At 40.5% G+C, this 27,362-nt stretch overlaps 1 protein-coding gene across 2 annotated transcripts in view; it reads right to left on the bottom strand.

The window, feature by feature from the left end:
- Positions 1 to 27,362, bottom strand: part of ccdc33 (coiled-coil domain containing 33) — a 335,403-nt gene that overhangs the window by 200,217 nt on the left and 107,824 nt on the right. For both annotated transcript variants that reach the window (XM_039773700.1, XM_039773702.1), the window contains exons 7-8: positions 13,466 to 13,629; positions 4,365 to 4,498 (exon numbers count right to left, since the gene is read on the bottom strand). In XM_039773700.1, coding sequence (XP_039629634.1) covers positions 4,365 to 4,498; positions 13,466 to 13,629 — 298 coding nt within the window. The remainder of the gene's footprint in view (positions 1 to 4,364; positions 4,499 to 13,465; positions 13,630 to 27,362) is intronic.

Genomic DNA, 27,362 nt, shown 5'->3' with positions numbered 1-27,362 from the left:
GGGATCAAAGCCCAGCCCTGAAAATCAAAGTCATCATGGTTGTCATGCCACATTCCAGATATGCCCATTATATGCCCACATCATTGGTCATGTCTACCACATACTGTTTATCTCTGGCCAAACCTCAATCTTTTAATTGTAAGGCTACTACAGTTGCACGACAGTCACCTGAGATGCTTCACTGTTTCAGATTTTTGCTCCCAGCATTCAAGTGTTTTTTTGAGAACTAATTAAACAAAATCATAAGCCATTTTTGTTTGGCTATTTGTTTTTATTGTTTGCTAACCATGAAAAATGCGATTTTTACAAAATTATGTATGTGCCTTGACATTTGTTCAGACTATATGTCATATTAGGAAGAGGAATTATAATAAGAGGAGGGTAACTCAATAACACTGGCAATGCTTGGACTACAGCTCACATCAGGCAGCAAAGGTGAAACTTCATCTAAGCCCAAAAATGAGAATGCCATTTTCTTCAGAATTAACTTGGTGCAGTTTGCAGGATTACAGCGTTTGTCTAAGAGTGCATCATTTTGTCTTATCATGTTTAACTATTCTGAATTTCCCAAAAACAGTTTTTCTCAGGCAACACCACGTTTGGTTTATTAAATTGTTCAGGAAAACCTTACCCCATGGTTTGGTTTGTGTGGAGTTCCTTATGATTTTGATCTCAACAGATGTATTTTTGAGCACATCCTGGTTCGCTCCTTTGAACTCATTAGGTGTGTTTTTGTTTGGACTGTGTCTTTTCAATCTGTATCTCAATAATCTGAATTTATCTCTTCATAATTTCACCCGTCCCTCTCACCCAGTAGCACAAAAGAGCCATCACTGTACACAAATGGCTCCAATCTCAAAGTGCATTACATTCACATCTCTATGCATTGTTTCTCACTTTTCTCCTCCTGTTTAGGTTGAGACACATCAGATTAGCTCTAGGAAAACATTAGGGACCAATTTATTGGACCATTTAGACTTTGGCTAAGTTTACATTTTCTACGTTTTCACCTTTCGTCCACAGTACTCCGGCATATCTAACTTCTTAAAATGGGGACCTCTGAAAACTCTCTACAGAGTTGTATACTTCTGAAAATTCAGCCTTTGTTTTGCAATGTGGATGGCTGACAATGTAGACTTTAAAAACGTACGCTCTAATTGAGCTCTTATTATTTGGCCCTTCCCTGATTGGATCCTACTCATTACAACTTCTCACTGACCCTTCACAGAAGAAAACCATATTAGAGATCTTTATTCTGACATACACTGCAAGATCATGGTGAAATTCCTGTACCAGAACTGGAGTGCCGTATAAATAAATACCATGAATAAAGGAGAGCAGCAGAAGTCAAATTAAGCAAGTGTGAAAAAAAGTAACGTACAGTACAAGTGTACATAAACCAGCAGGTGGGTACAGAACACATTGCAGGATCAGGTTACTGGGAGTTCAGTGACCTTATGACTTGGTGGAAGAAGCTGTCCCTGAGTGGTGAGGCTCCAGTAGTGCTTCCGCGAAAGGATAAATTAAAAACGGGATGAGCTTGATGGCTACAATCAGAGATGATCTCTTCAGACATTTAGTTAAGTAGATGGAATGACGCTGTGGAAGGTCAGCTCCAATTATTTTAGAATCTGTATGGACAGTCTGTTGGAGGAATTTGCAATCCTGGTAAGTGACATTTCTGAACTACACCATGATGCATCTGGTCAGGATGTTCAGTAGTGTTTTTGGTCTCACCCCAAAGCACTTTAGCCTTTCCTGAGTCTTTTTTGGTATACTGGTGGTATTGACAGACTACAAAAGGCAGACAGTGATGTGGACATGAAGGAACCTGAAGCTGCTAACTGTCCGCACAGGAGAGTTATGGATGTGGAGTGGAGCATGACTGCCTTTGTTCCTTCTGAAGTTAACAATGACCTCCTTTGTTATGTCGACATTCAGGGAGAGGTTGTTGTTGTTGTGGCACTGTACAGTCGGGCAGTCAGATAGCATGCATTGAAGAGATGTACTTGTTATGTTGCTTACCTGTTGTGAAGGATGGCCGGGATGCCCAGAGATTGGAAGGATGGGGGAAGGCAGCTACTTTAGGACACTGCCTCCCCCAAAACGCTAGATGACAGCTCCTCTAGAGTGTAGCGGTGCCCCGGATTCTCACAGGGCATCCTGGGACCAATGTTCCCTCTAAGGAGTAGCATATAGTGAGCAAAAAACATTGTTTATGAGCGACATTTTGTTTAAGCCAAAAATTTATGAGACCAATTTTCGCGATAAGTACGAGCAACGGCGTCGGAATGAGCGATCGTGCGGGGAAGTATGAGCGATCCTCTGAATTCATGTGAGCGATTGCGCACGTGCTCAGCTTAGAGGGAACATTGCCTGGGACTTGGAGTTCGGTTTTTTTAGCCCTGTTGGGTGTTGTGGGTGACGCCAGGGGGTGCTGTGAGAAGTCCTGGGGAGTCATGCTTCCCTTATAGCCCGGAAGTACTAGGAAGTCATGAGGATGGAAGCCCTGAAGTACTTCTGGGCTGATCAAAGACCTGGAATTCTCGATTTCCATTTGAGTCAAGGACCATTTAAAGGACTGCTGTGAACCCAGCAAACAAGCCAGATTTGGATGGAGGTGGACAAAGCTTGCTGGGAAGTGTGGAGGAGAAAGAGAATTGTTTATTGTGGCTGTGGTGCACGGAGAGCACTGTAAGAAGGAAGAAAGTCAATTAAAAATAGTCTTAGTGCTTTTATGTAGTGTCCTGCGTGTCTGTCTGTTGGGCTTAAGGGGCAACAGGGCTGAGTGGTGGCTCTGAGGCTAGGCATCTAGACTGGCAATCGGAAGGTTGCCAGTTTGAATACTGTAAATGCCAAAGGGGACTCTGCTCTGTTGGGCCCTTGAGCAACGTCCTTAATTTGCAATTGCTGAGCCCTTTGAGTAGTTAGAAAAGCGCTATATAAATGCAAAGAATTATTATTATTATCTACCGTCCACACTGTAGAGATCTAAATTGTGTTTTGTAAAGTTACTGTTGTATACATGTGCAAAAGGCAAATGATTTATATGTGATAAATCCTATGGCTGAAGGCATTACCATCTCTTCAGGGATTTTTCCACCAATGTTTGTATGCTCTGTATAGGCAAATACTCATATGCCATACTGTATGTATTTTTAGTTATTTTAGTATGAATGGAGATACTTCTGCAAATAATGTGCAAACACTAGCATGAACAGTGATCAATTTAGTATAAAAATGCCATTTTTAAATGAAAACATAGTAATGTGGATGTTACCAAAGAATGATGTGCTGACATCTCAATGTCTTAATTTGCATTCATCTCTTCATAATTTTACCTGCCCCATCAATGCACACAAATGGCTCCAATCTTGAAGTGCAATGCATTCACTTCTCAAAGTATTGTTTCTCACTTTTTTCCTCCTGTACGTTTAATCACTTTCTTAAGGTTGAGGCACATCAGTTTAGCTCTAGTAAAGTACCACAGACCCAATTATTGCACTCATTAGACTCTTATTTCAGAATACTATAAATATTTATGTAGCACTGCACTGGATGTCGTAAATCCTGACTGGTGAGGTTAAGACAACATGACCTGGAAGGGTCGCAGCAAAATACAACAGATGATCTGTGTTTTATCCACACATTATTTGTTTTTAAAAGTGTTTCTTTATCACATAATAGATAAGTGAAGTTTACATGAAACATCCAGTGACATTTTTTATTGTAATTTCACCCTTATTCAGAAAGAAAATTTGTAGCTTGGTGATAATTAACCGCAATGTGGATGTCACCTTAATAATTAAAAGTGCCAATCGAATGCAGGCAGGTCAGACCCAAGTGTAAGAGTCCCATAATTTAGAAAGCAGTTACCATCAAAGATCTGCACTCTGGATGACACCTGAAAGTGACTAGCGTGACAAGACACCTGGGGAGGGAAGCGTGAAGATAAAGCAAACAGATGGAGATAATGATGCGGGCCTGACAGGGACACAACGGCTTTTTATTGCTGCCTTCAGTAGGTAATTACGAGGGATACTTATCTCCTAACACTGGTGCTTTCTTGTTAGCCACACTAATGCACTTTGCTTGTTTTACCACAGCCATTGCTGCCTAATGAACTCTGCCACTCACATGCAGTTTAGCAGACAAATTAATAGACTGCCTGAGATAAACCTGACTTTCTCATCGCGGCACCTGGCAATGTGGGTGACGCCTCCTCCTAGAGGCTATGCTTCAGGGCACCTTAGGTGTGCCTGTGAGGGAGACACAGAGGGCTATGCAGTAAATGAGGGCAAATGAATTGATCAGATCTGCTGAACCCTATGTCAGAGAACGCTGCCCCCCGTCGGGAAGCCCACCTTCATCTTTAACAAGCTCATCATCCACCTCCACCGTCACCTTCTCCTCCCACGATGGCGAATGTGTAGGCTGCAGGGTGGCATGTGTGACCCCTTGGGCGCTCTTCTTCTGCTTTTCATCGGAGCTGCTGCTGCTGCAGAGGAGGAAGAGAAGAATAAGCGTTATTACTTGGCATCACAAAGCTAAACGTGTAAGTCCTATCGCAAAGTGAAAGTCACTGTGGTAGTCCACAGAAATGCCCACTTAGTACATGGAGCTCTTCTCATTTATGAACTCCAATCAGAGATGAAAAGCTGAGAGGAAAGTCAGCTATTGGCTTCTCAGCTAGCAACAGACAAGACAGACACATTGTATGGTCTTTATGTCAAATACAATGCATGCTTTACAAGCAGTAGTCAGCAATTTCTGGAAAAAAAATACAAATTGAGAACATTTTCAGTAGAGGAAAAAAAAATATTACAAGATGCACCATATAAGCTGTATAATAACATAGCATTCTGAAGCCCTTTTAATCCAATTCAGAGTTGTAGAGAACCAAAGCGTAGGGTGCAAGAAAGGAACCAACCCTGCACAAGATGCCAGAGTCTTGCCTACTCACTCACATACCAAATTAGGAGCCACCGATACGCATACAGAGGTTTTAATGGTTTTCTCAAGTGGAAAACAAGGATTACTTCTACCTAAACCCTTTGGTGTTTACCGGTGTTATTTTCTGCAGCTGTGTAAAGCATGTAATCTGTGGCACACCTGTCAAATGAATCTGATGTACGCCTCTCGCACTGGTTTTTAAAAAGGTGACATGCTGCATATTTTCCACATGAAGACACACCAAAATGCCCTATCATGCACATCACTGTGCTTCCTCTACAGGAACATCTACACTCCACAAGAAGCCTCCCTCTGTTCCAGTTACCTAGCAACTGCCCATTCCTGTGTCTTGATTCCTCCAGAAGAGGCTGAGAATGTGCAGTCTGCAAGTGCGGTGGAGCATCAAGTTCTTTTATCTGTCTCCTGTGCATCTTTAGGGTTGTAATCAACAAGATTTTCATTAGAGATCTTTATTTAAATACTAAAAGACGGGCAGACAAGTGTGAAACTAATGCACGTAGATACTTCCAGACAGATCTTAACGTTTTTGATCTTGTGCGAAACACATTTAGTTTAATGATTTTTCTTTGAATTTAGTTTCACGCAAATCATTTCACTTATTACTCCTCACCATTTAACCTGTTTTGCACACGCCACTGTGTCAGACACAAAAATCTCTTGTCACACACGGGCGGCAGCTAAACGCCAGAATGAGAGTAATTTCATGCCCACCAGGGGATAGCAGAGTGCACTAACTCTTTATCTCACTTCTCCTGCGAAATCCTGCCTGGCCCTGATGACGTCATTTCCGGTTCCGCCCCCACAGATGAGGCCACTCCTGGTTCCGCCCCCCACGAATGATGTCACTTCCGGTCCTGAACCTGATGCCACCACTTCTGGTTCTGGCCTCATTGATGACGTCATTTCCGATGCTGGTCTTAAAAGCCACCATCTTTTGGTCACAAAGTCAATTCTGCTCTGTACTCCAATCTGTACACATCTATACAGCAATTATTCCTAGTCAGGAACCAATTTATGGGTGGCTGCCTCAAACCTTTTTTATGTCTCTGGTCCATTCTTGTAACACTGTTTATGTTTAGATATACAATGAATTCAGAAAGTATTCAGACCACTTCTCTTTCTACAGACTTTGCTATGTTGCAGATTTAATATTAAAATGGATACATCTGACATTACTGACCAACAATCTATGCTCCATTATCCACAATGACAAATTGAAAACATGTTTTGCAAATTTATCTAAAATGAAAAACTGAAGTCTCTCACTGCAGTGGGCTGGCACCGTGCCCGGGGTTTGTTTCCTGCCTTGCGCCCTGTGTTGGCTGGGATTGGCTCCAGCAGACCCCTGTGACCCTGTAGTTAGGATATAGAGGGTTGGATAATGGATGGATGGATGAAGTCTCTCATTCACAGAAGTATTCAGACCTTTAATTCAGCACTTTGTAGAAGCCCCATTGGCAGCAACTCTAGCTTCATGCCTTCCTGGGGAAGTCTTTACAAGCTTTGTATATCCATGGATTTGAGCAGTTTATCCCATTCTTCCTGGCAAATCCTTTCAGGCTCCATTAAACTGGATGGGTAGCGTCTATAAACACATACAGATGTTCTATTTTGAGTTTTGAGAATCTTTTTCCTTATCCTCTGAAAGTCCATGCCTTTTAGGATGTGTCTTTTGTGTACCATAAACACCTCATAAATTTTCATTTATTTATTTGGCGGATGTATTTACCCAAGGCAACTTACAACAATTATTATACAATTTGTTACATTTCTTTTGGTTTTCCAATTGCAGCACAGGCAGGTCAAGTGACTTGCTCAGGGTCACACAGTGTCAGTAGCAGGATTTGAAACCACAACCTAAGGGTTTGAAGCCCAAAGCCTTAACCACTACACCACACTTCCTGCAAATGTTGTGCTGCTGGGATGGTCATCCTTCTAACAGCTTCTCCAATCTCAGAATGAGGACTTCTGAAGCTCTTTAAGAATAACCATTGCTCTCCTGGTCACTTTCTTAATTAAAGCCCTTCTTGCCCAGTGACACAGTTTGGCCAGATGACCAACTCCAGGAAGAGTCCTACTGGTTCCAAACTCATTTGCATTTAACAGATCTTGAGACCATTGTGCTCCTGGGAACACTCAGAGCTTTAGAAATGTTTTTATACTCTTGGTCTGATCTATATGTCACCACAGCTTAATCATGGAGGTCTACAGAGAGTTTTTTTTTTTTTTCTGGACATGTGTTGTGAATTGTGATACTTTAAATACACAGGTGCAAGTGTACCTTTCTAAACAATGTCCAATCAGTTCAGTTTGCCACAGGAGGAGTCCAATCAAGGTCTAGACACACTGTCATATAGTCTAACCAAGCAGGAGGATGGACGAGAGCACAATTTGGAGTGCCGCAGCAAAGGATGAGACTTTTAATAAATTTGCAAACCTTTCTAAAAACGTTGTCATTATGTTGATTGATGGGCAAAAATGGCCAGTTTTTTCATTTGAAATGAAATCTGCAACATAATAAAGTGTGTATAAAGTGAACGGGTCTGAAAACTTTCTGATTCTACTGCAGCCGGATATTCTATACAATAAGAAGCAACTGGGGGCTTTGGTGTATTTGTTTATCTTATAGAGGGTCACAGCTATATAACACAGATAGATAGATAGATAGATAGATAGATAGATAGATAGATAGATAGATAGATAGATAGATAGATAGATAGATAGATAGATAGATAGATAGATATGAAAGGCACTATATAATAGATAGATAGATAGATAGATAGATAGATAGATAGATAGATAGATAGATAGATAGATAGATATGAAAGGCACTATATAGATAGATAGATAGATAGATAGATAGATAGATAGATAGATAGATGAGAAGGCACTATATAGATAGATAGATAGATAGATAGATAGATAGATAGATAGATAGATAGATAGATAGATAGATAGATATGAAAGGCACTATATAATAGATAGATAGATAGATAGATAGATAGATAGATAGATAGATAGATAGATAGATAGATAGATAGATATGAAAGGCACTATATAATAGATAGATAGATAGATAGATAGATAGATAGATAGATAGATAGATAGATAGATAGATAGATAGATAGATAGATAGATAGATAGATAGATATGAAGTCTAGATATTGGAGTCTTAAGCAGTCCTATGGATGGGAAACTGAAAAACAGCAGAGCCGGAAAAGAAACTCTAGTGATATGAAGTAGTGTTAAGTTAAAAGACGGGCTGCGAAGTGGACGGCACATGGGCATGTCTGGTGGTAAAGGGGCTAAGCTTTTGTGACGTGGCTGTAAGTGATGAACACATGTACTGTAGGTAGCGCCTGCTCCAGGTTGTAGTCATTGGTGCTTTGCAAGTCTTATTAACACCAAACAAAGCCTATGTGAAGGTCATATTGCATGGCAGTAACTTACTAGCCCCAGTTTTAAAGTGTCATCACATTGTCCTCCTACTATCATTTCACTTGCATCCATGTCACCATATCTTGTATGGGTTGCTATCTTGTATGGGTTGCTATAACAATTTAACAACTTTCTTCACAAATAAAACAGCCTGGTAAATTTCCTGTGATGATATTATGTCTGGACAAAGAATAGATGGATGGATAGATAGATAGATAGATAGATAGATAGATAGATAGATAGATAGATAGATAGATATGAAAGGCACTATATAATAGATAGATAGATAGATAGATAGATAGATAGATAGATAGATAGATAGATAGATAGATAGATAGATAGATAGATAGATAGATAGATAGATAGATAGATATGAAAGGCACTATATAATAGATAGATAGTGTCACACACGTGTGAATAGGAGGACGTTGTGTGGACCAAGTAATGGTAATTCCACTCCAGGCCAGGGGAGGGCGGGGTGCAATAAACCTTCTCTTGCTATCTCTGCAGACCAGCCGCAGGAAAGCCTATCTGAATCAGGAATGTCACTTCCAGTTCCGGCGCCCAGGAAAACGTCACTTCCAGTTCCGGCGCCCAGAAGATTGTCACTTCCTGTCCTGACTCCCAGACTGATGTCAGAGAGACATCACTTCCGGTCAACCAACATCACTTCCTGTTAATATGTCACTTCCTGTTTGATCATTTAAAACCGCCATCTTTTCAACCCTTGAGCAGTTCTGTTTTGGACTCCGTACTGATTACATCAGTGCTGAAACTTAAAAGACTCCTTTGCAGCTAGGAATATTATATGGGTGGCTGCCCCAAACCTTTTATACGTGTGTCGAGTGGCTTCATTTTACAATAGATAGATAGATAGATAGATAGATAGATAGATAGATAGATAGATAGATAGTTTTCTATATACTGTAGCTGTGTGTCATCAGCATGTAGCTACTGCTGAATTTTCATAATGTCTATTACATTTTACATTTTCACTGATTACTTTTCTGAACATCCACTTGACCAAGTCAGTTGATGATTGACTTGTTAATCGTTGTCATAGCATTAATGAAATTACAGCATTAGAATTACTGACAAGATAATGCTGTTACGCAATTAGGCAGCAGGTAGGAGAAAGTTAATACAAGAACAGTGGCCTTAGAAAGCTTTTCTGAGGTTATTACTTGATTATTTGAATATCTGCTTGGGTGGCACATTCTCACTGGCACCCAACTCTTGTGTTTTTTAATGTGCCAGAATGTATGTATGTATTTTGGTACACAGAAGAAATTGTCTGTTTGCATGACGTTGTTTTTAACTTTGATCACTTTTTGGTTGTCTATTACAGTGTTTGGCTTACATACAGAGTGTGCAGGTCCCTGACATTTCACAAATATGAACTGTTCTTGAGAATAGTTAGACGCAGCAGAGGTGGAGGAATGAGATAAGCTTTGTAATTAGTAGTGTCGTTCCAATTATAAATGACATCCTTGTCACTGAGTGTCCAGCCCAGTGCTTCTTTCTTTTGATTTTCTTAACCTATCAACCTTAGAAGCCTTGATTGTCCTGTTAGGTGGTATAAGTCATCAGAAACTATTAGCTGCCAGTGCTGGTGACAAAGGGTTAAGCTGCATAGAAGCTCGACACAAACACAAGCAAACACAAGTAAACTTGGCCTTTTATTTCCGTCTGTGTTTGCCATCAGGACTCATATCAACTGCTTTAACAAGGTAGCAGACGTCGGCTCAAATTAACTTCTCAGTAACAGAGCACCCTAAGGAGTTCTGCTATGCGGGAAAGAAAGTGACTCATTAAATTTGCATCTTTTTGCCATCCCTGCACAAGAGGAATATTGTACCAGGCGGCTCTTACTGATATCTATAAGTGGTTATTTGCAAAAGAGAAGTTTTGATCCTCAGAATGAATCAAAGCTTTGTTCAGTTCAATTCAGACTTTGAATCAAAATTCTTTAAGACTGTAAGAATTCAGAGATGCAGCTACCGGTAGAGTCACCAGGTGGCAGCAGTACATGGCAGCCTAAAGTCTGGATGTACAATGGTGTGATGCAGAAGAGTCAAATGAGTTTGGAGCAGGGTGTTGCATTTAAAACAAGAGCCAATAAAAGGACTGGGAGACAAAATATGGTCGAGTTTGAGCAAAGGTTATTACATGGAAACCGATTAAATATTTCACCGAACCAAAATTGCTAAATCAAAAATCAAAGATCCTGAATGCAAAGTAGTTAGAGAGTTACAGAATGAACCTCGCTTAAACACTCAAGGTAGCCAAATCTTGAACAATCCAAGACTGTCATTAAATGGTTGTGTTGATGGCATCACACGCTGCACATTTCTGGAATTGTGTGAGTAATGTTATTCTAACAACAGAGAGGAAAATGAATTCTTCGTTAATAAAAGGAAGGACATATACAGTAATTTATTTATTGTTATCATTTATTTAGCTGATGATTTTATCTAATGTGACTTACAAAGCAAGTTATAATAGATATAAGAATGATTTGAGGGTGCCAGCATTAAACAGAATACAGAACAAGATACTACTACTATACAGTTAAACCTGCAATTAGACTAAGCCAGCCTCCTAAACTCTTTGTCATTATAGCAGCAGCTATCCATTATTTATTTACTTATTTATTGATGCATTTTATGCAAAAGTTGAGGGTCCGGTGTGGAGAAAGATGTTGCATTCATTTTATTGAATCGAAAAGTCAGTCTACCCTTTAATATTATGTTTAGACTAAAGCCATGCTCTCCACTGCAGTGCACTTTAATACAGCTCATCATCACAAGGAGATGAAAGGAGAGAGCGTATATCCACCTCAGACACAGAGAGCGAGATTATCACTTTTATGTTATAGTAAATCTATGAGCTACAGACATCCTCCATCAACATTGAAGTTATGTCCACATCCCAGGGTTGCCCCTCTCTTTTGACATTTACCTTAAGGAGTGACATGAGCATTTTGTGATTTGCTTTCTTAATGTAGTGATCATGTATTTATGAAGATAAACCTGCTCTACTCAGAAAATACCAGGTCAGAACCAACATAAAGTAAGAACTAGGAACCCCTAAATGAAAATGGAAGATATGCAAGGACAAAAAACAAGTCTGACTTAGTGCAAGGGCTACAATGGAAAGAAGCTGAAGATTCACTTACCTAAACTGGATTGGTCAAAGAGCATGAGGTCTAAACATGGCAGGGGAGCCAACCACACAACTATAACGTTCAATTGGTCAAAGAGACTCATCAAGGAAGCACAAGACCGTCATAAATCCAGGCTAATAGAGAAACTCAAGAGTCTTTCTGTCTCTACCAGTGCAATCATCTAAAGTCCATGCCGGATTAGAGACAAGTCAGCTTACTAAAACAAAGAGCCACTTGGTTATCTAGGCAAACTGGACACCTAGACTTCTACAGAAAGAGCTGCTACTCAACCAGGTTGTATTGGCCTTATTTTGTCACACTCACTTTGCTTAGCATCTGTTTTGGCACATTTAGAAACTTTAAGTTAATATGTGATGCATGAATTAAACATAAAACCTTCTCCCTTGGCGCTCTGTCTTGTTGTCTGAGGCAAGGCAAGATTAAAACCAATACAGGCTCCTGGGTGTTGATGCTCAAAAGGCACCCCTCAGCTCAGCTCATCATCCCCACTAGGCACACACGTTTACTTTCATCATCATCATCATCATCATCACATACTGTATGTCAATAGTAAACTAGACGTAGGGATTGAAATAGAAACAACACTCCAAAACTTTAAATTAGATCAATGTTTTGTAACTTTTTTTGCTCATTATTGCAATGAATGTAATAAACAAACTGTGAAGTGCTACACCACATCTATGGGAAATCAGCTTTCTTCTGATAGCACAGTTAAGAAACATTGAATATTTGGTGGCATAAAGGTAATATATAACTGGGCAGCTTGGGTTTGTTTATTTGCACCAAATAAAAAAACAAAAAACAAACACAGTTCATTTGACATTGGCATTGTTAGGTGCGTCTTATTTCCTGCAGTGGCCTTGTCATCCTTCACATTGTTATTCCCATCTATGTTGGTGTTATGGGATGCCACAGAATTGGACTACACATTGCTTTGGCTTTTTCCTGACCTGATTAGCCTCCATTGCAGTATTTACAGCTTATTCAAAGTGCTGGTTTAAATTATTATTCCAGTTTATTTTTTTGAAAATGTCAATTATCCATCCATCCATTATACAATTCGCTATATCCTAACTACAGGGTCACGGGGGTCTGCTGGAGCCAATCCCAGCCAACACAGGGTGCAAGGCAGGAAACAAACCCCGGGCAGGGTGCCAGCCCACCGCAGAATGTCAGTTATAGTTTAGTTTTTGTTTTTTTTTATCAAAGCTGCATCTTTTGTTTCTCTCTGTTTTTTCAAATTGCTGCACCACAGGGCCCTCGATTTGAAAAACTGTTCATGTGGACTTTCTTTCCTTTGCTGCATGGCAGTATTAAATTTACAATCTCATAAAAATGACCCATCAGACATCTGCTTTGGTCGTGGCCCACCTATATCCACCAACTATGATTCATACTTTTTTCTTTTAAAATCTATTTATCTAAGTCTGATTGGATAGATTTATAATCATGAAGCTCAAAGTGGGGTAGGGGAGTATGCTAGATAGCAGATCGCTGCTGTAAGTGCCTTTATTGCAGGCGCAAACATGGGCTTTTTCAGCACTCGAAAAGTTTTAAAGTCCAATGCCTAAGCCACTGCTTCATAGCACGTGTCCAGTTATGGCTGACTATATATGCAATGTATGACATTTAAAGGTGTGTTATTGTGGGGAACTCCCACCCCCCAAGGGCTCTACAAATGCTGCCCATGTTTTCTCTGTGATCATATTAATAAGGCCTACTGAGAGACTCGGGCTGAAATATGCTCCTGACAGCGTCTGAGAACCAAAGCATAGCAGGACAACCGCCACTTGTGAAACTTACAGAAGACAAAGAGGAAGCTCGTCACTCCTCCACAGTTAATAACAAGAATGCATTCACACTTACACAGTGGCGAACGGCTGTGGCACAGCACCATCACTCAGGGGTGGCAGATTGGTGGCACCATGCAGGATCACTGTGATGGCCTCTTTACCAGGCCTGGACACATGCCAGTTGTTGATGAGGATGGCCCGTGTGGGATCGCTTCTTTTTGGAGGAATTTCCATCACCTATTGGGGAAAAAAGAGACACTTTTAAGATGTTATATTTAATGCATCGGTTGAGTACATTTATTTGTAACTTTTCAAGGTAAACACCATCAAAAGGTTCAATAAGACAACAAGGGAGAATGAAGTAACAATGACGTCACCTGTGAATTAAATGCGACATTCTCAAACTGGACATGATCCACATTACCCACAACATCCCTGCTACCCTGGATCCACTACAGTTTGCCTACCAACACAACAAATCTATGGGTGATCTCCCTCACCCTACACACTGTTCCAGGACATCAGGAAAGAAAAGACACCTTTGTCAAGATGCTCTACGTCTCTGCTTTTTGCACTACTGTACCCAGCATCCTGGTGCTGAAAATCAGAGACCTTAGTCTGAGCTTCACCATCTGTAGCTGAGTGTTTGACTTCTAAGATTGCTACCTCAGTCCACTGCTATACAGACTATTCACCTATGACTGTGTAGCAAAGAATATGCGCAACAGCATCATCAATTTTTTGTGATTGGCCAGGTGCCCTTGTAGTGTATGTGACAATAAAGATCTAACATAATCTAGCATAGTTTAGGATTATGAGAGATGGAACCTACCCTTGATTTTCATACTACTTTTTCCACATTGCCCATTCACTGCCCCAAGGCCTCTGCATTATTATCATGGCCAGTTGGCACACCACAGCCACAATTGTAATTGTCTATTGGAATGCAAATGTGCCGTCACTCTCACGGACACTGTGCACTGCCAGTTGGCACTTTGCACCCTCGATTTGCCACTTGACAGTTTGTAACCGAGCCCACATCCAGACTGTAATGGCCTGCTGCAGAATGAGTACAAGCCTGATGCCATGGTCACAGTGGTCTTCTACCCAGTGTATTTGCACACGCCCTGTGATCATATAAGCAGTAGGACATCTGCCAACTGCTGGTGTGTTTTCTTGTAGCCTTCTCTAGTTCCTTTATTTTGTCACTGTCCACACTTTGGCTCCTGCACATCAGTGCCCTAACAGGTTGAAGAGACAGCGTGGGTATGACTAGACACCATCACAGAAAAGCAGCTAACAGTTAAACTACCAAGCCTTGGCTGTCCACGTTTTACTCACCAACTGGTTGCCAGTGTAGTTAAATAAATATGCTGCAACACCTTGACTGACTTCAGGTATTGTGGGATGTCTTCTGGCCCACATGACATAAAGTCAAAGCATCCTTGGTTCTTCTTGAAATGACACATGGTACAAAACTACCTCTTAACACCGTGAAATTCAGTAGCCTGAAGAACTAGCAATGTGTCTCCTCCTGTCAAATGTACTCCATGAAATGAACACCTGATAAGGTGCATGGTGAGCATCTCCATAGGAGGGCAATGGTCACTAAAGAGTTAATGTGTGCCACTCTGATGGACATGCGGTGCCGAGCAGAGCTCTGTTCAACAGGCCTCACTCTCAATACAGACAGCAACCTTCAAACGTTGTAATGAAGGCCCTCGCTAGGGAACCAAGGTCGCCTGAATGAAAACATCTGAACGGCTTCATTATGTGCTACACAAAGCCTATTTATGTTTTTTTTTTTACCATTTGTGTGCCTTCATTTCCCCCACCCCCTCACTCCAACTCCTACCACTGAAGATGCAGGAGCCTTGAGCACAATGCCAGCTTTTCAAATCCCCCAGCTTTTGTTTCCTTTACTTTCACAAACCAGATTCCTGCAGCTTCGGAAGTTGCAGCACACAGCATATTGTTTGTCTTAAATTGTCTTTAAATTCAAGTGCCTACCTGTTGTCTGCTCTACTTGCATCCGTCTCCTCCATCAGAATCTGGCAGCTGCAGGTGCTAAGCAGCCGTACCAAACCACATGCGCCAGGGTAACAAATGTGCCACGCTCCTCACTCCTGGGGATCAAGGCTTTGTTTTCAACCGCTGTTTCCAGGAGAGGAGCCGTGCAGCATGAGGTGTTTGAAACACCATTAGAGCAGGCACCATATGTGAGGATAACTGGCTGACTTGATGTGAAAGAGGTGGTGGGAAGTCATGTCCTGATGGTAGTGGGGGATAGGGTGGCTGTAGGAGAAGGTCAGCCACTCACCCCAACATGACTCTGTGAGACAACAGTGCATTCATTTACATTTATTTGCTTAGTTTAGTAGATGTTTTAATCTAAAGTGATGTTTGAAAGAGGTCAACGTAATCGAGTATATATCAGTCTGTATTAAAGGACAAGGTGACAAAATTGACCCTCACAATTGAAGAGCTCAAAAGAGAAAACACAAGCAAGTTACAATTTCTAGGTTACAAAACGTAATCGGAGTTAGACAGATAGTCACCAAACAAGAGGGTCTTCAAACACTTCTGGGAGGTGGGTAGTTCCTTCCACAAGCTTGAGAAAGGCCTGGATTGAGATTTAATACCACATAGAGGCAGCATCAGCAGATGCCATTTGTCAGCAGACCTGAGTGGTTGAGAAGGAGCTTAGGACCTCACAAGTGTCTCGATACACACAGGTGCAGACCCTTTGACTAGCCATAAGTCAGTCATCAAGGAGTTGAACTTAATATGCGCTGCTACAGACAGCGCATGTGGTGATCTGAAGAGACGGGTGACATGTGCCCACCTTGGCTGCTTGAACACCAGATGTACTGCTATATTTTGAGTCATCTGCCACAGCTTGGTTTTCACATGCTGGTACTCCTGCCAGCAGATTATTGTAGTAATCCATAAGTGACAGGACCAAAGCCTGGACCAAGAGTTGTGTTGCATACTCTGTTAGATTCAGTCCGATCTTGTGGATATTGTACAGAGTGAATCTGCATGACCAAGAGACCATAAAAAACAAAGCTGGTGTCAAACGTGTGTGCAGTTGAGACAGTTTCTAGGCATGAGTATGTGTGATTACCTGCAAAACCAGGGGTTGGCCCTGTTCTCTATTCCTTGCTCTATTTTTCCCTCTGCATACCGGCTGACTGACATCCCTACCACTGAAGTCATTTCCGGTTTCCTCCTTCCTGGACCCTCCCCTCTCCTATCATCACATCTTGTAAGCCGTCACTAAACTTCCATCCCTCGGGTTCTGTATTGGACTCTTGTCTATAAACGTGTGCTTTTAATTTTGCAGCCAAAACTTCACATATACTGGGACACCAAGGTAGTACTCCAAATCTTTTTTCTATGTTTTGTCTCCTTATTACATTGGTCATCAATCATCACCTCAAAGTTGACCCCAGACTTGGTGGGTATCATCAATAATGAAACAAGCAGAATAAAAGTAGAAAATCTGGATGACAAAAAGGTCTTTCTTTGCCAAAATGAGCTGGAGGTGGTGTTCCTTCATCTAGGTTGCACTATCAGTGAGATGTGCAGAGATTCTAGCTGATACCGTGTGGTTTTCTGGAGGGATCAACAGGTACAGCTGTGTATCATCAGCACAGGTAAGAGAAACCATGGGACTGGATGATAGGGCCTAGTGAGGAGGTGTATAGGCAGAAGAAGAGAGGGTCCAGCACCTACATTTGGGACAGCACTGTGCTTACTCAGTGCATGCTTGACATCTCTCCACACTAGGACAACATAGTAAGAATTTCCCAAGAGGTAGGACCCAAACCACCTGAAGGCAGTCCCAATAATGCTAATCACCAGTAGATGTGATGCTAAGAACAAAGGGCCCAAACAAAATGTTGGTGGCAAGAAGCTGGCCAAGGGAGTGTGGTGGTAGTCCTTGTCAGGGGCAGAATTACTGTAAGGGTTTTACATTTATTATGTTCACACTGTGTCGGCCTGAGTACAACACTTAACCAATCTGCTACAAAGCATGAAGGGGACTGATTTCACAAATGTTCATGTTGAAGCAGTGCACTTTAGTCTGAAGCACAGTATTTATCAGGGTTGAAACAGTTCTGTAAACAGGAGAGGAAGGGTTAAACACCTAATATGGAGGTGGGGAGCAGGATTCAATATGGCCTGCATTGACTTTTTCTAATTGAGCAAGCACACTGCAAGCTGGGAAGATGAACTTGTGCTTCTGCTGGGGGGCTGATACAGCAGGATTATATTTTCACAGGACGGCAGTCCACGGCTACCTTCTAAAACACGCATTCTCTCTCGGGATGCACGCTCTCGTCAATAATTCAACGTGAGATTTCAGAACAGTAGATGCACCGAGCGAGAGACTAATGGTAACCGTGCTATGAAGCGCATGGCTGCCACTCAAAGCTGCCTTGTACTTTCCTCACAAACACTAACCCCTTGAGTGCCGGTTTGCGGCTCCTCAGAGTAGAGAAACATGCATGCATCGGAAATGCTTCATCAAGATGATCAGATTCACTTTTAAAATGGCTCTTTCGCTCTCTGGTTGGCTTCAGGGGACAGTATATAAAAGTGGTCTTCCTGATTGGTGGAGTTATTTTGTACCCATTCAGATCTGTCATCAGCTCTCAAACATAATATCGTTGTTCTTTCAACTTCTACTCCACACTATGTGCAGATTGTTAGGAGACACATTTAAATTGGAAGATAAGGTCATATGCAACATTGAACTTTAGATTTTGTTCTCTGATAACATTTTACATATAGGTCTTTTTTCTATAAACCAAATATTTTCTTCAGTCTTTTAATATCTTTAATGTTTTTTGGAATTTTCATAATACATAATGGAAAAAGGGATTTTACCATTTATCTGTGTGTTGATTGGTGCAAATTAAATTATATTCAAATGTTATGTAAATGAACCTAAATGATAAAAGGAAATGCTTTCTTAAGACTAACCAGTCATACCATACAGGCGTCACTTCACTGGCCAGCTCAAATTGACAACATCTACTTTAATTTCTAACAATGACTCACGACTCTTCTTTATGTACCAAGTAAAGATGCAGACCTGACTAAGTCAGTAGTTGAGAGGAAGTGGTTCAACTGGCTAGCAATTCAGGTTAGGACTAAGTTCAGACTTTTCATGAAAATATTTGCAGCCCTCCTGTGTCATTTTCTCTTTTAGTACTCTGCAAGTTGTTTGATATTAATATCCACAAACCTGCGTAAACTAGTTCATTGTTGCAGAGGGCAGGAGTCAATCTCAATAGTGTTTGGCACAAGACAGGAAACATTTCTTAAGAAGGTGACAGTCCCAATCATGCGGCACATGCCCTCACCCACACTCACATTTGGGCCAATTTAAAACATTAGGACAGTGGTTCTCAACCTGTGGGGCGGGCCCCCCTAGGTGGGGCGCAAAAATGTGAACAAGAATCAAAAATATGAAAAATACATCTATTGAAACCAAAACAAATTAACTTAAACTATATTCTGATACTAGAAAAATAAATATAGAGTTAGATAAATGTCGATAAAAGTTAAGTAGGTATAATAAAATATGCATCTATGATATATCATTAATTAAAAAAGAACAAATTGGTATTAGTGGGCTCCTTTCAAAAAAACTTTAGGGGGGGCGATTAAAACTGTTATGAAAACTCGGGTCGCAAATACTTAAAGGTTGGGAAACGCTGCATTAGAACAATTACTACAGGCCAAAGGAATTCTGCTCAGTTTTTATAATGTACTAGTGAGGCTTCACCTGGCATACTGTGTACAGTTTTGGTCTCTGTGCTACAAAAAAGACATAGCAATGTGTGAAGAAGTCCAGAGAAAAGCAACTAGGCCGATTCCAAGACTGCAGCTGATGAGTAATGAGGAGAGATTAAAGCAGTTGAACTCTTTTCAGTTTAAGCAAACAAATGTTAAATGGGACATGATTGAAGTGTTTAAAATAATAAAGGGTTAATAAAAGTAGATCGAGACTGTTACTTTAAAATTAGTTCAATGAGAGCACGAACACAGTTGGAAATTTATAAATGGTAAATTTCACAGAAACATTCAGAAGTTTTTCTTCACACAAAGAACTGTAGACACATGGAATAAGTTACCAAGTAGTGTGGTGGACTGTAGGACTCTAATGACATTCAAAACTCGACTTGATGTTGTTATGGAGAAATTATGTGGATAGGAGTGGAGAGCTTGGCTGAGCTGAATGACCTGTTCTCATCAAAAATATTTTGTAATTGTGACAAGAACATTCATATCCTCATGTTTGACCAACACACAGAAGGCCACAACTGTAATTGTTCAGTGGCCTGAATTTCGCTCAGTTGGTTATGTATACCATAACATCACAACATAATAGGGAGAGGTGAGCCAAATGGCCACTCTTCCGTTTGCATTCAGTTTCACAAAACTGATGATAAACTTTATTTTGCATGTTGTTTTGGAACACTGAAACTCACTTAAAGGGTGTTTTGTTGTTTTACAAGGTTTTTAAGGGTTTGGTAACACCATTCACCTCTTTCATACCCGTAAATTTCTAGAGGAAAATCCATGGGGAAAAACTGTTTTTTGCAAATTGAACATTAGTATGCACAACTAATGATGAGACGATTGTACTCTTAGACAAAAGCTGTAATCAAGCGAGGCAAGAAATTTATCATCCAAATTAGAGACCTCCCTGAGGCATGATATCATCTTATTCTCAGAAACTCCCAAGCAGGTGGCCATGCTAGAACTTAAAGTTCCTTAAAAGGAAAGGATGGAGGATGCCCAAGCGTACAAGATAGCTAAGTACTTTGGGAAGAAGGAAGAGTGTGGACATGGTACATGTCCATCGAGGTGTGCTATGGATGCTTTGTATTCTTGTCTCTGTGTAAGACCAACAGTCTTTGAGGCCTCACAGTTGTACATACGAATAAAGCCATTACAACCATCACAGAAGCAGCAGATGGCTGTGGATTAAGAGGAGTGAACTGTGGTTACTTGCAGTTTGGGTGCTAACCGGGGACTGATCACTCCTGATATCTGATATTGAAAGACTTGAAATATATACAGTAATCCCTCGCTATATCGTGCTTCGACTTTCGCGGCTTCACTCTATCGCGGATTTTAAATGTAAGCACATCTAAATATATATCACAGATTTTTCGCTGGTTCGCCGCTTTCTGTGGACAATGGGTCTTTTAATTTAGGTTACATGCTTCCTCAGTTTGATTGCCGAGTTGATTTCATACAAGGGACGCTATTGGCGGATGGCTTAGAAGCTACCCAATCAGAGCATGTATTACATATTAACTAAAACTCCTCAATGCTATAAGATTTGCTTCCTGCGCGGTGCTTGTTTGCTTCTCTCTATCTTTCTCACTCTCTCTGCCTGACGAAGGGAGTGTGAGCAGAGGGGCTGTTTGCACAGAGAACACGGACGCTCCTCTACAAAATGCCGCTTTATCGTGGTGCTTCTATATACTTAAAAGCACGTATTGATTTTTTGATTGTTTGCTTTTCTTATCGAGCGCTCTCTGACGGCACTCCTTTGAAGATAAGATATGTTTGCTTTCTTTTAATTGTGAGAAAGAACTGTCATCTCTGTCTTGTAATGGAGCACAGTTTAAACGTTTGACTAAAGGGTGTTATTTCATGTCTAGAGGGCTCTAATAATGTTAACAGGGTGGGAGAGTTTATAACAGCTTAAAATATATAAAAATAACCATACAAACATATGGTTTCTACTTTGCGGATTTTCACCTATCGCGGGGGGTCTGGAACGCAACCCCCGCGATCGAGGAGGGATTACTGTAATGCCCCCCCAGGTTACATCACTGAATGATGTGTTCAAGTGCATCAATGTTGTAACCATTTTATTTTTATTTCTGTAAGGTCACTTTGAATTTAAAGAATTTCCTTAAACCTGAAGACTGATCTTCTGACATCAAGTTTTGACCATGGCTATATCTGACTTCACTTCTGTAGCATCTCATAAATCCATAATACTCAATTAAGTAAAAGTGGCCCATTATAATTTTATATAAAAATCCCATCAGTTACCACAGCATTCATTCAAATGTACTTTTTTGCACAAAGCCTTGACAGGACTGGAAGCGGAAGTCACGCTCCTGCATTATTCTTCTTTTCTTTTAGAGTGGCTCGGTGCAGCACAGATGTTTTTGGTGTGGACACAACCTCTGTGAGAGGCCAAGCACGTCCCGCCTGCAAAAAAAATGATGTCACTCTGCTGACAAAGTACTTCTTGGAACTGGAAGAGCATTTTTTAAATAACTGGAACTGCAAGGATGACGCCTTTCCAGAAGACAGGTGTTGAGTGCCGGGAAACAGAGAGAGAAGACAGGAAAGCCGCCGGCGGCAGAGGATTTATTTAACAGCTCCCCCCAGTCACTTGCCTTCACAAGCCTGCGGAGCCACCTTTTGATGATTTGTTTATATTCCACCTCGCCCTATATCCGGGGTCCTATGAATGCCCCCTTCTGGCCTGCAAGCTGCAGCTACAACTGAAGGAAATGAACAGCGAAGTGAGGTAGAGGCAATGGGTGGCTTATGTGAGCTCTTTCAGGTCAGTCGGGTGGCGCTTTGTTGTTCCTTTATTTGGCTGGGTGTTTGTGATGGAGTGGAATCTCCTCCTGGATGTGCACCTGCCCTGTGCCTGTTGTTGGTCCCTGTGAGGAACCCTCAAGTAGACTGTCAGTCAGAAAATGGTTAGACAAGTTTGTAGTGTAGTGAAACGTGACACGCATCCTTAATAAAAATGTTGTCAAACTGCTGGCAGGTCTTAATTGCCCGTCTGCGCAAATTACAATTAGCATGAGTGAAACGTGGCTGCAATTATGTCACTGGTAAGAGCTTCTGTATTAAAAACAACAGGCCGAGCAGTGCCGAGTGTGAAATGGAAATGTGCCTCAAATCCAAATAAGCTGGGCCAGCAGCTGCTAAGGTCACATTAAGTCACACAAACCTGGGAACAAGAACCACCAGAAACTGTGCACTTCAGAAAAGCCCAGGAGAAAAAAGCTTCACAGGGAGCAGTGTGCAGGGAAATTATCATTAGGGACATATTATGTCGAGGGAGAAATCGAGGGCACGGTATGTGTTATGTTATGGCTGTGTGTGCATGTGCGACTATAAGCATGTCAAGATTTACCAATGCATTGAAATGTATCCACCACTCACTACTGCACAGGATCTTTTTGCAGAGAATTAAGATCAGTGCAGCGTTTTTACTTGTCGTCCCCCTTGGGTTTCTGTGCTTAGTTCACTGATGTTGAGTAAATACTTGATGCACCAGCTCATCCTGCCTGGTGATGGTATTTCTGCATTTTGAAGACAAAAAACAAAGTTTGGGTAATTTTGGGATCTTTGTTTGTCATCTTGGGCTTTGTCTGTTTTCATGGTTTCAACCTTTTGACTTCACCATTTCTCTTTTTGTTTAAAACTGCTACTACTCAGTGCTGCTGGGACACACACAAATATGGTGGCAATCACACAGTCAGATTATATCTTCATGGATACTAAAATCATCTCTTTACTAGTGTTAGTTAGCTTTAAAACATACAAGCAAGAGATGGGCATTTTCTCCAGCCGTCTGGAGGTTTTTTTTGTTTTTTCTGTCCTCCCTGGCCATCGGACCTTACTTTTATTCTGTTTTTTTTTTTTTTTTTTTTATTAATTTTATTACAATCCATACATAGCAATCAAGTTTTTACAAAAAAAAGAATTATGTTAAGAACAGATCGATCCCCACCCCTGAGAGAGAGAGCAAGCCAAACGGTGTAAGATTTAAGGCTTGTAAACATACCTAATTTAATAAATTCTCTGTGCTTTATAAACTTATTTTAAAATATTACTGATTAGATCCTGCCATGTTTTGAAAAAAGTCTGTACGGATCCTCTAACTGAGTATTTGATTTTTTCCAATTTCAAATAATATAACACATCGGTTTCCCACTGACTTAAAAGAGGAGAGTTTGTGTTCTTCCAGTTTATCAGAATGAGTCTGCGTGCCAACAGTGTAGTGAATGCAATCACAATTTGTTTGTCCTTCTCCACTTTAAGCCCCTCTGGAAGAACCCCAAACACAGCTGTTAATGGGTTAGGAGGGATTGTGACACCGAGGCTGTCTGAGAGGTAATTAAAAATGTTTATCCAGAATAATGTTAATTTGGTGCAGGCCCAGAACATGTGACCTAGTGAGGCTGGGACTTGGTTGCAATGTTTGCAGGATGGATCATGCCTTGGAAACATTTTGGAGAGTTTTAGTCGAGACAGATGTGCTCGATATATAATTTTGAGTTGTATAATTGTATGCTTTGCGCATATGGAGCTTGAGTGAATTCTCTGCATTGCTACTTTCCACTCCTTTTCTGATATATTAATTGAGAGATCTTTTTCCCTGTGTCCTCTTGGATCTTTGAAAGGGAGGGATTGTAAAATGATTTTATATATTGTAGAGATGGAGTCTAATTCCTTAAAATTGAGCAATATTTTTTCCAGCGTGGATGAGGGTGCAAGATGAGGAAAATCTGGAAGGTTCTGTTTAACAAAGTTACTGATTTGAAGATAGTGAAAGAAATGTGTAGCTGGAATGTTAAATTTGGAATGTAATTGTTCATAGGATGCAAAGACGACGTCTATATAAAGATCTCTAAGCAAGTTAATTCCAATTTTTTTCCAGATATTAAAAACTGCATATGTTTGTGAAGGTTGAAAGAGGTGGTTCTCTTGCAGGGGTGCCACAGATAGAAGCTTCTCCGTCTTAAAATGCTATTCTATGTTAATTAGTATTTTTACTCACTACTGCACAGGATCTTTTTGCCGAGAATTAAGATCAGTGCAGCGTTTTTACTTGTCGTACCCCTCGGGTTTCTGTGCTCAGTTCACTGATGTTGAGAAAATACTTGATACACCAGCTCATCCTGCCTGGTGATGGTATTTCTGTATTTTGAACACAAAAAACAAAGTTGTTTTTATACTGGTTTTCTCCAAGTTGGATTGGAAATGCTAAATTGACCTCTGATATCTGTGTGTGGGTGTTTATGTGTGATGTCCCTACATTGATGGACTAAAGGCCAGAAGTCCACATGACCATCATCATCATCAAGGTCTTTCATGTGAACTCTGAATACCATGAGGACTGATTGAGGTCATTTATGTTAGGTAGAATGCCTAGAGGGGGCTTGGTGGTCTCATGGCCTCGGAACCCCAGCAGATTTAATTTTTTTTCTCCAGCCGTCTGGAGTTTTTTTTTTTTTGTTTCTTTTTTTCTGTCCTCCCTGGAACATCGGACCTTACTTTTATTCTATGTTAATTAGTATTGCCTAATTTTATTTTTTTTATTTTGTCTTTTTTCTCTTTCTTCATCCTGTAAAGCACTTTGAGCTACATTGTTTGTATGAAAATGTGCTATAGAAATAAATGTTGTTGTTGTTGTTGTGTGTGTTTTTAATGTCTGCTGGGCCCTGATATATTGTTCCTGCTTTGCTGTGACTCTGCTCTGGATAAAGTGGGTTAAAAAAAAAGATGGATGGTTAAAAGTTATGCCATGAATTTATTTTATTTTTGACGTTATTGAAACAGCATCTTGTTTATTTTATTTTTCATTACTTCAGTCATACTGCTGTTTAGGTTTAGGGGTAAATCTCTTTAAAACAACAGATTGTCATGTTGTGATTTAATAAAGGAGTTGCACTTAATAGTTTTTTGAACTTCTGCTTGTTCCTCTTATATTTGTAGTCCCGATGATTAGTATTGTTTTGTCTCCCTGGTATTTTCACCTTTTGCCTATTCTCTAATGACAGTTTTAGTCCACCTTCATCCTCTTTTTAGAGAGGCTCGGAGCAGCAGTGATGTTACGGGTGTGGACACAACTCCTGTGAGCGACCAAGCGTGTCTTGCTTGCCAAACAAATGTTGTCGCTCTGCTGACATTTAGTTTTGGTTTGAACCCTTGGTATTTTCACCTCTTGCCGTGTCTCTGAGGACAATTTTGGCAAACAATCCAGTTTTTCAACTCCAAGACATTTAAAAATTAATAATTTTCAACCTTAGGTATTTCTTTTCCACAAGACCATAACATCTGGTGGCTAAGGCACTGGATCTGAAAACTTGCATGTTCAGTCCTTTCTCTGATTCATTTTTTTACCAAAAGTAAATCTCTTAACATGTCCATGTAACAACTGTCAAAAATATATCCAGCGTGCACTTATTCCATATTCTTACCTTGTAAGGCTCTCTGAATAAAGTCGTCTGATAATTTACATACGGTGCTCCTGTTGTAATCTGTTACCCGTCCTGAATCACTGACTAACTAGTTCAGCTCCTGCTCCAATGACGAGTACCTGTCTTCATCTTTGATATGCCAGGGGAGATTTGGGACCAGAAGATGAAACAAAAACAAACCAAAGCTTAAACCAGGAAGTCAATTAAACCAAATAGTGAAGCCCAAACACTAAGCCTGAAACTTAAGCAGAGGAAACAAAGCAAAATTATCTACACTGGGAAAATCTTAAGCAAAGGAGCAGTAAAACGTCTTTAGTAAAACCTGCAATGTCGGATAACCAGGAAGTGTCTAGTGGTGACCTGATTACATCAGAGGTTGTGACCTCCAGTCATCCATTGGTGGCACAATGACTGTCCATGACATAAACAAACAGGCATTGGAAAAACTCTGAATAATATAACAACTAAAGTTAAGCAACTTCAAAACAAAAAATATCAGAAATGGAATCGGCAAAGCGTTGAAAAATCATAATAGCTGGAATCTTTTTCATTGTAGGTATGATCCTGCCGACCACTCCGCCACCTTCTTTGATCAGCCCAAAAGTCATATTAGACATTGATCTGAACTTTGGATGTTTTTTTCCCATCACTACGACTAATTGTTCTTCCCTAAAGCAGAAAAAGCTTGGTCAATACCTTTCTGCTGACCTTTTCAATGCATTAAAGAATGAATGTTCTGCCCCCAGAGCCCTAATTTTCAACAACTAAATGCAATAAATGCGCCTGCTACCTAAAATGCTTGACAACACCGATTCCTCCATGGTGATGTGACAGAGAGGTACAAATGAAATTGATTTTACTGTAGAAAAGAACACAGTGTGTGACTTTAGGAAGCAGTATTTCTTTTTTTCACCTGAGAAAACAATTTTAAACCCTAAAAAACTCTTTTCAGTTAGGTTTGCCTTTCACGCCTGTAAAACTAGGGTGTTGTACCGTGTTAGCCATTATGAATGTAGTGAGAAGTCAAGCAAAACGACACCTTTTATTGGCCAACTAAAAAGATTACAACATGGAAGCTTTCGAGGCAACTCAGGCCCTTCTGTAGGCAAGATGTAATCAAAAAGGGGGCTGAGTTGCCTTGAAAGCTTCCATGTTGTAATCTTTTTAGTTGGCCAATAAAAGGTGTCGTTTTGCTTGACTTCTCACTAAACCTGTAAAACAAATTTTAGCGTTAGTTTGGTTAAACTGTATGCAAATTGAATTGTACGTGTTTTTCTCATTGATATTTATCACTAATCATGTCATAAAGTTTTTGAAAGAAGCACCTAATGGAGAGGTCTCACAGTAAAACTGCTGGTTACAACAACCATGGCATGTCACACTTTGAGAGCACCTTTCCTGTTTGATTCACTTCTAGATAAGTTAAGCTTTCTTCCATTTTCATTTTTACAGCGACGAAGATCAGTTAACTTATGAGGTACGAGCAGCAGTGACTGGTGTGGCAGATGTTCGCGCACACTACTGACGGGAAACTGAGTTTCTGGTATCTCACAAGCTTCGACAGCATTTCGATAAGTTGTACTGAGGATCCGTGTTGCTGCCATGAGTGGCAATTGAACAAGTAAAAGTGGCTCATGTATAAAATTAAAAGCTCTAATATTCTCTCTTAAAACACATTTGAAAGGGCAGATTATTCAG

The sequence above is a fragment of the Polypterus senegalus genome, chromosome 12, assembly GCF_016835505.1.
Source record: "Polypterus senegalus isolate Bchr_013 chromosome 12, ASM1683550v1, whole genome shotgun sequence".
Taxonomy (NCBI): Eukaryota; Metazoa; Chordata; class Cladistia; order Polypteriformes; family Polypteridae; genus Polypterus; species Polypterus senegalus.
This window is presented reverse-complemented; position numbering and strand designations above follow the sequence as displayed.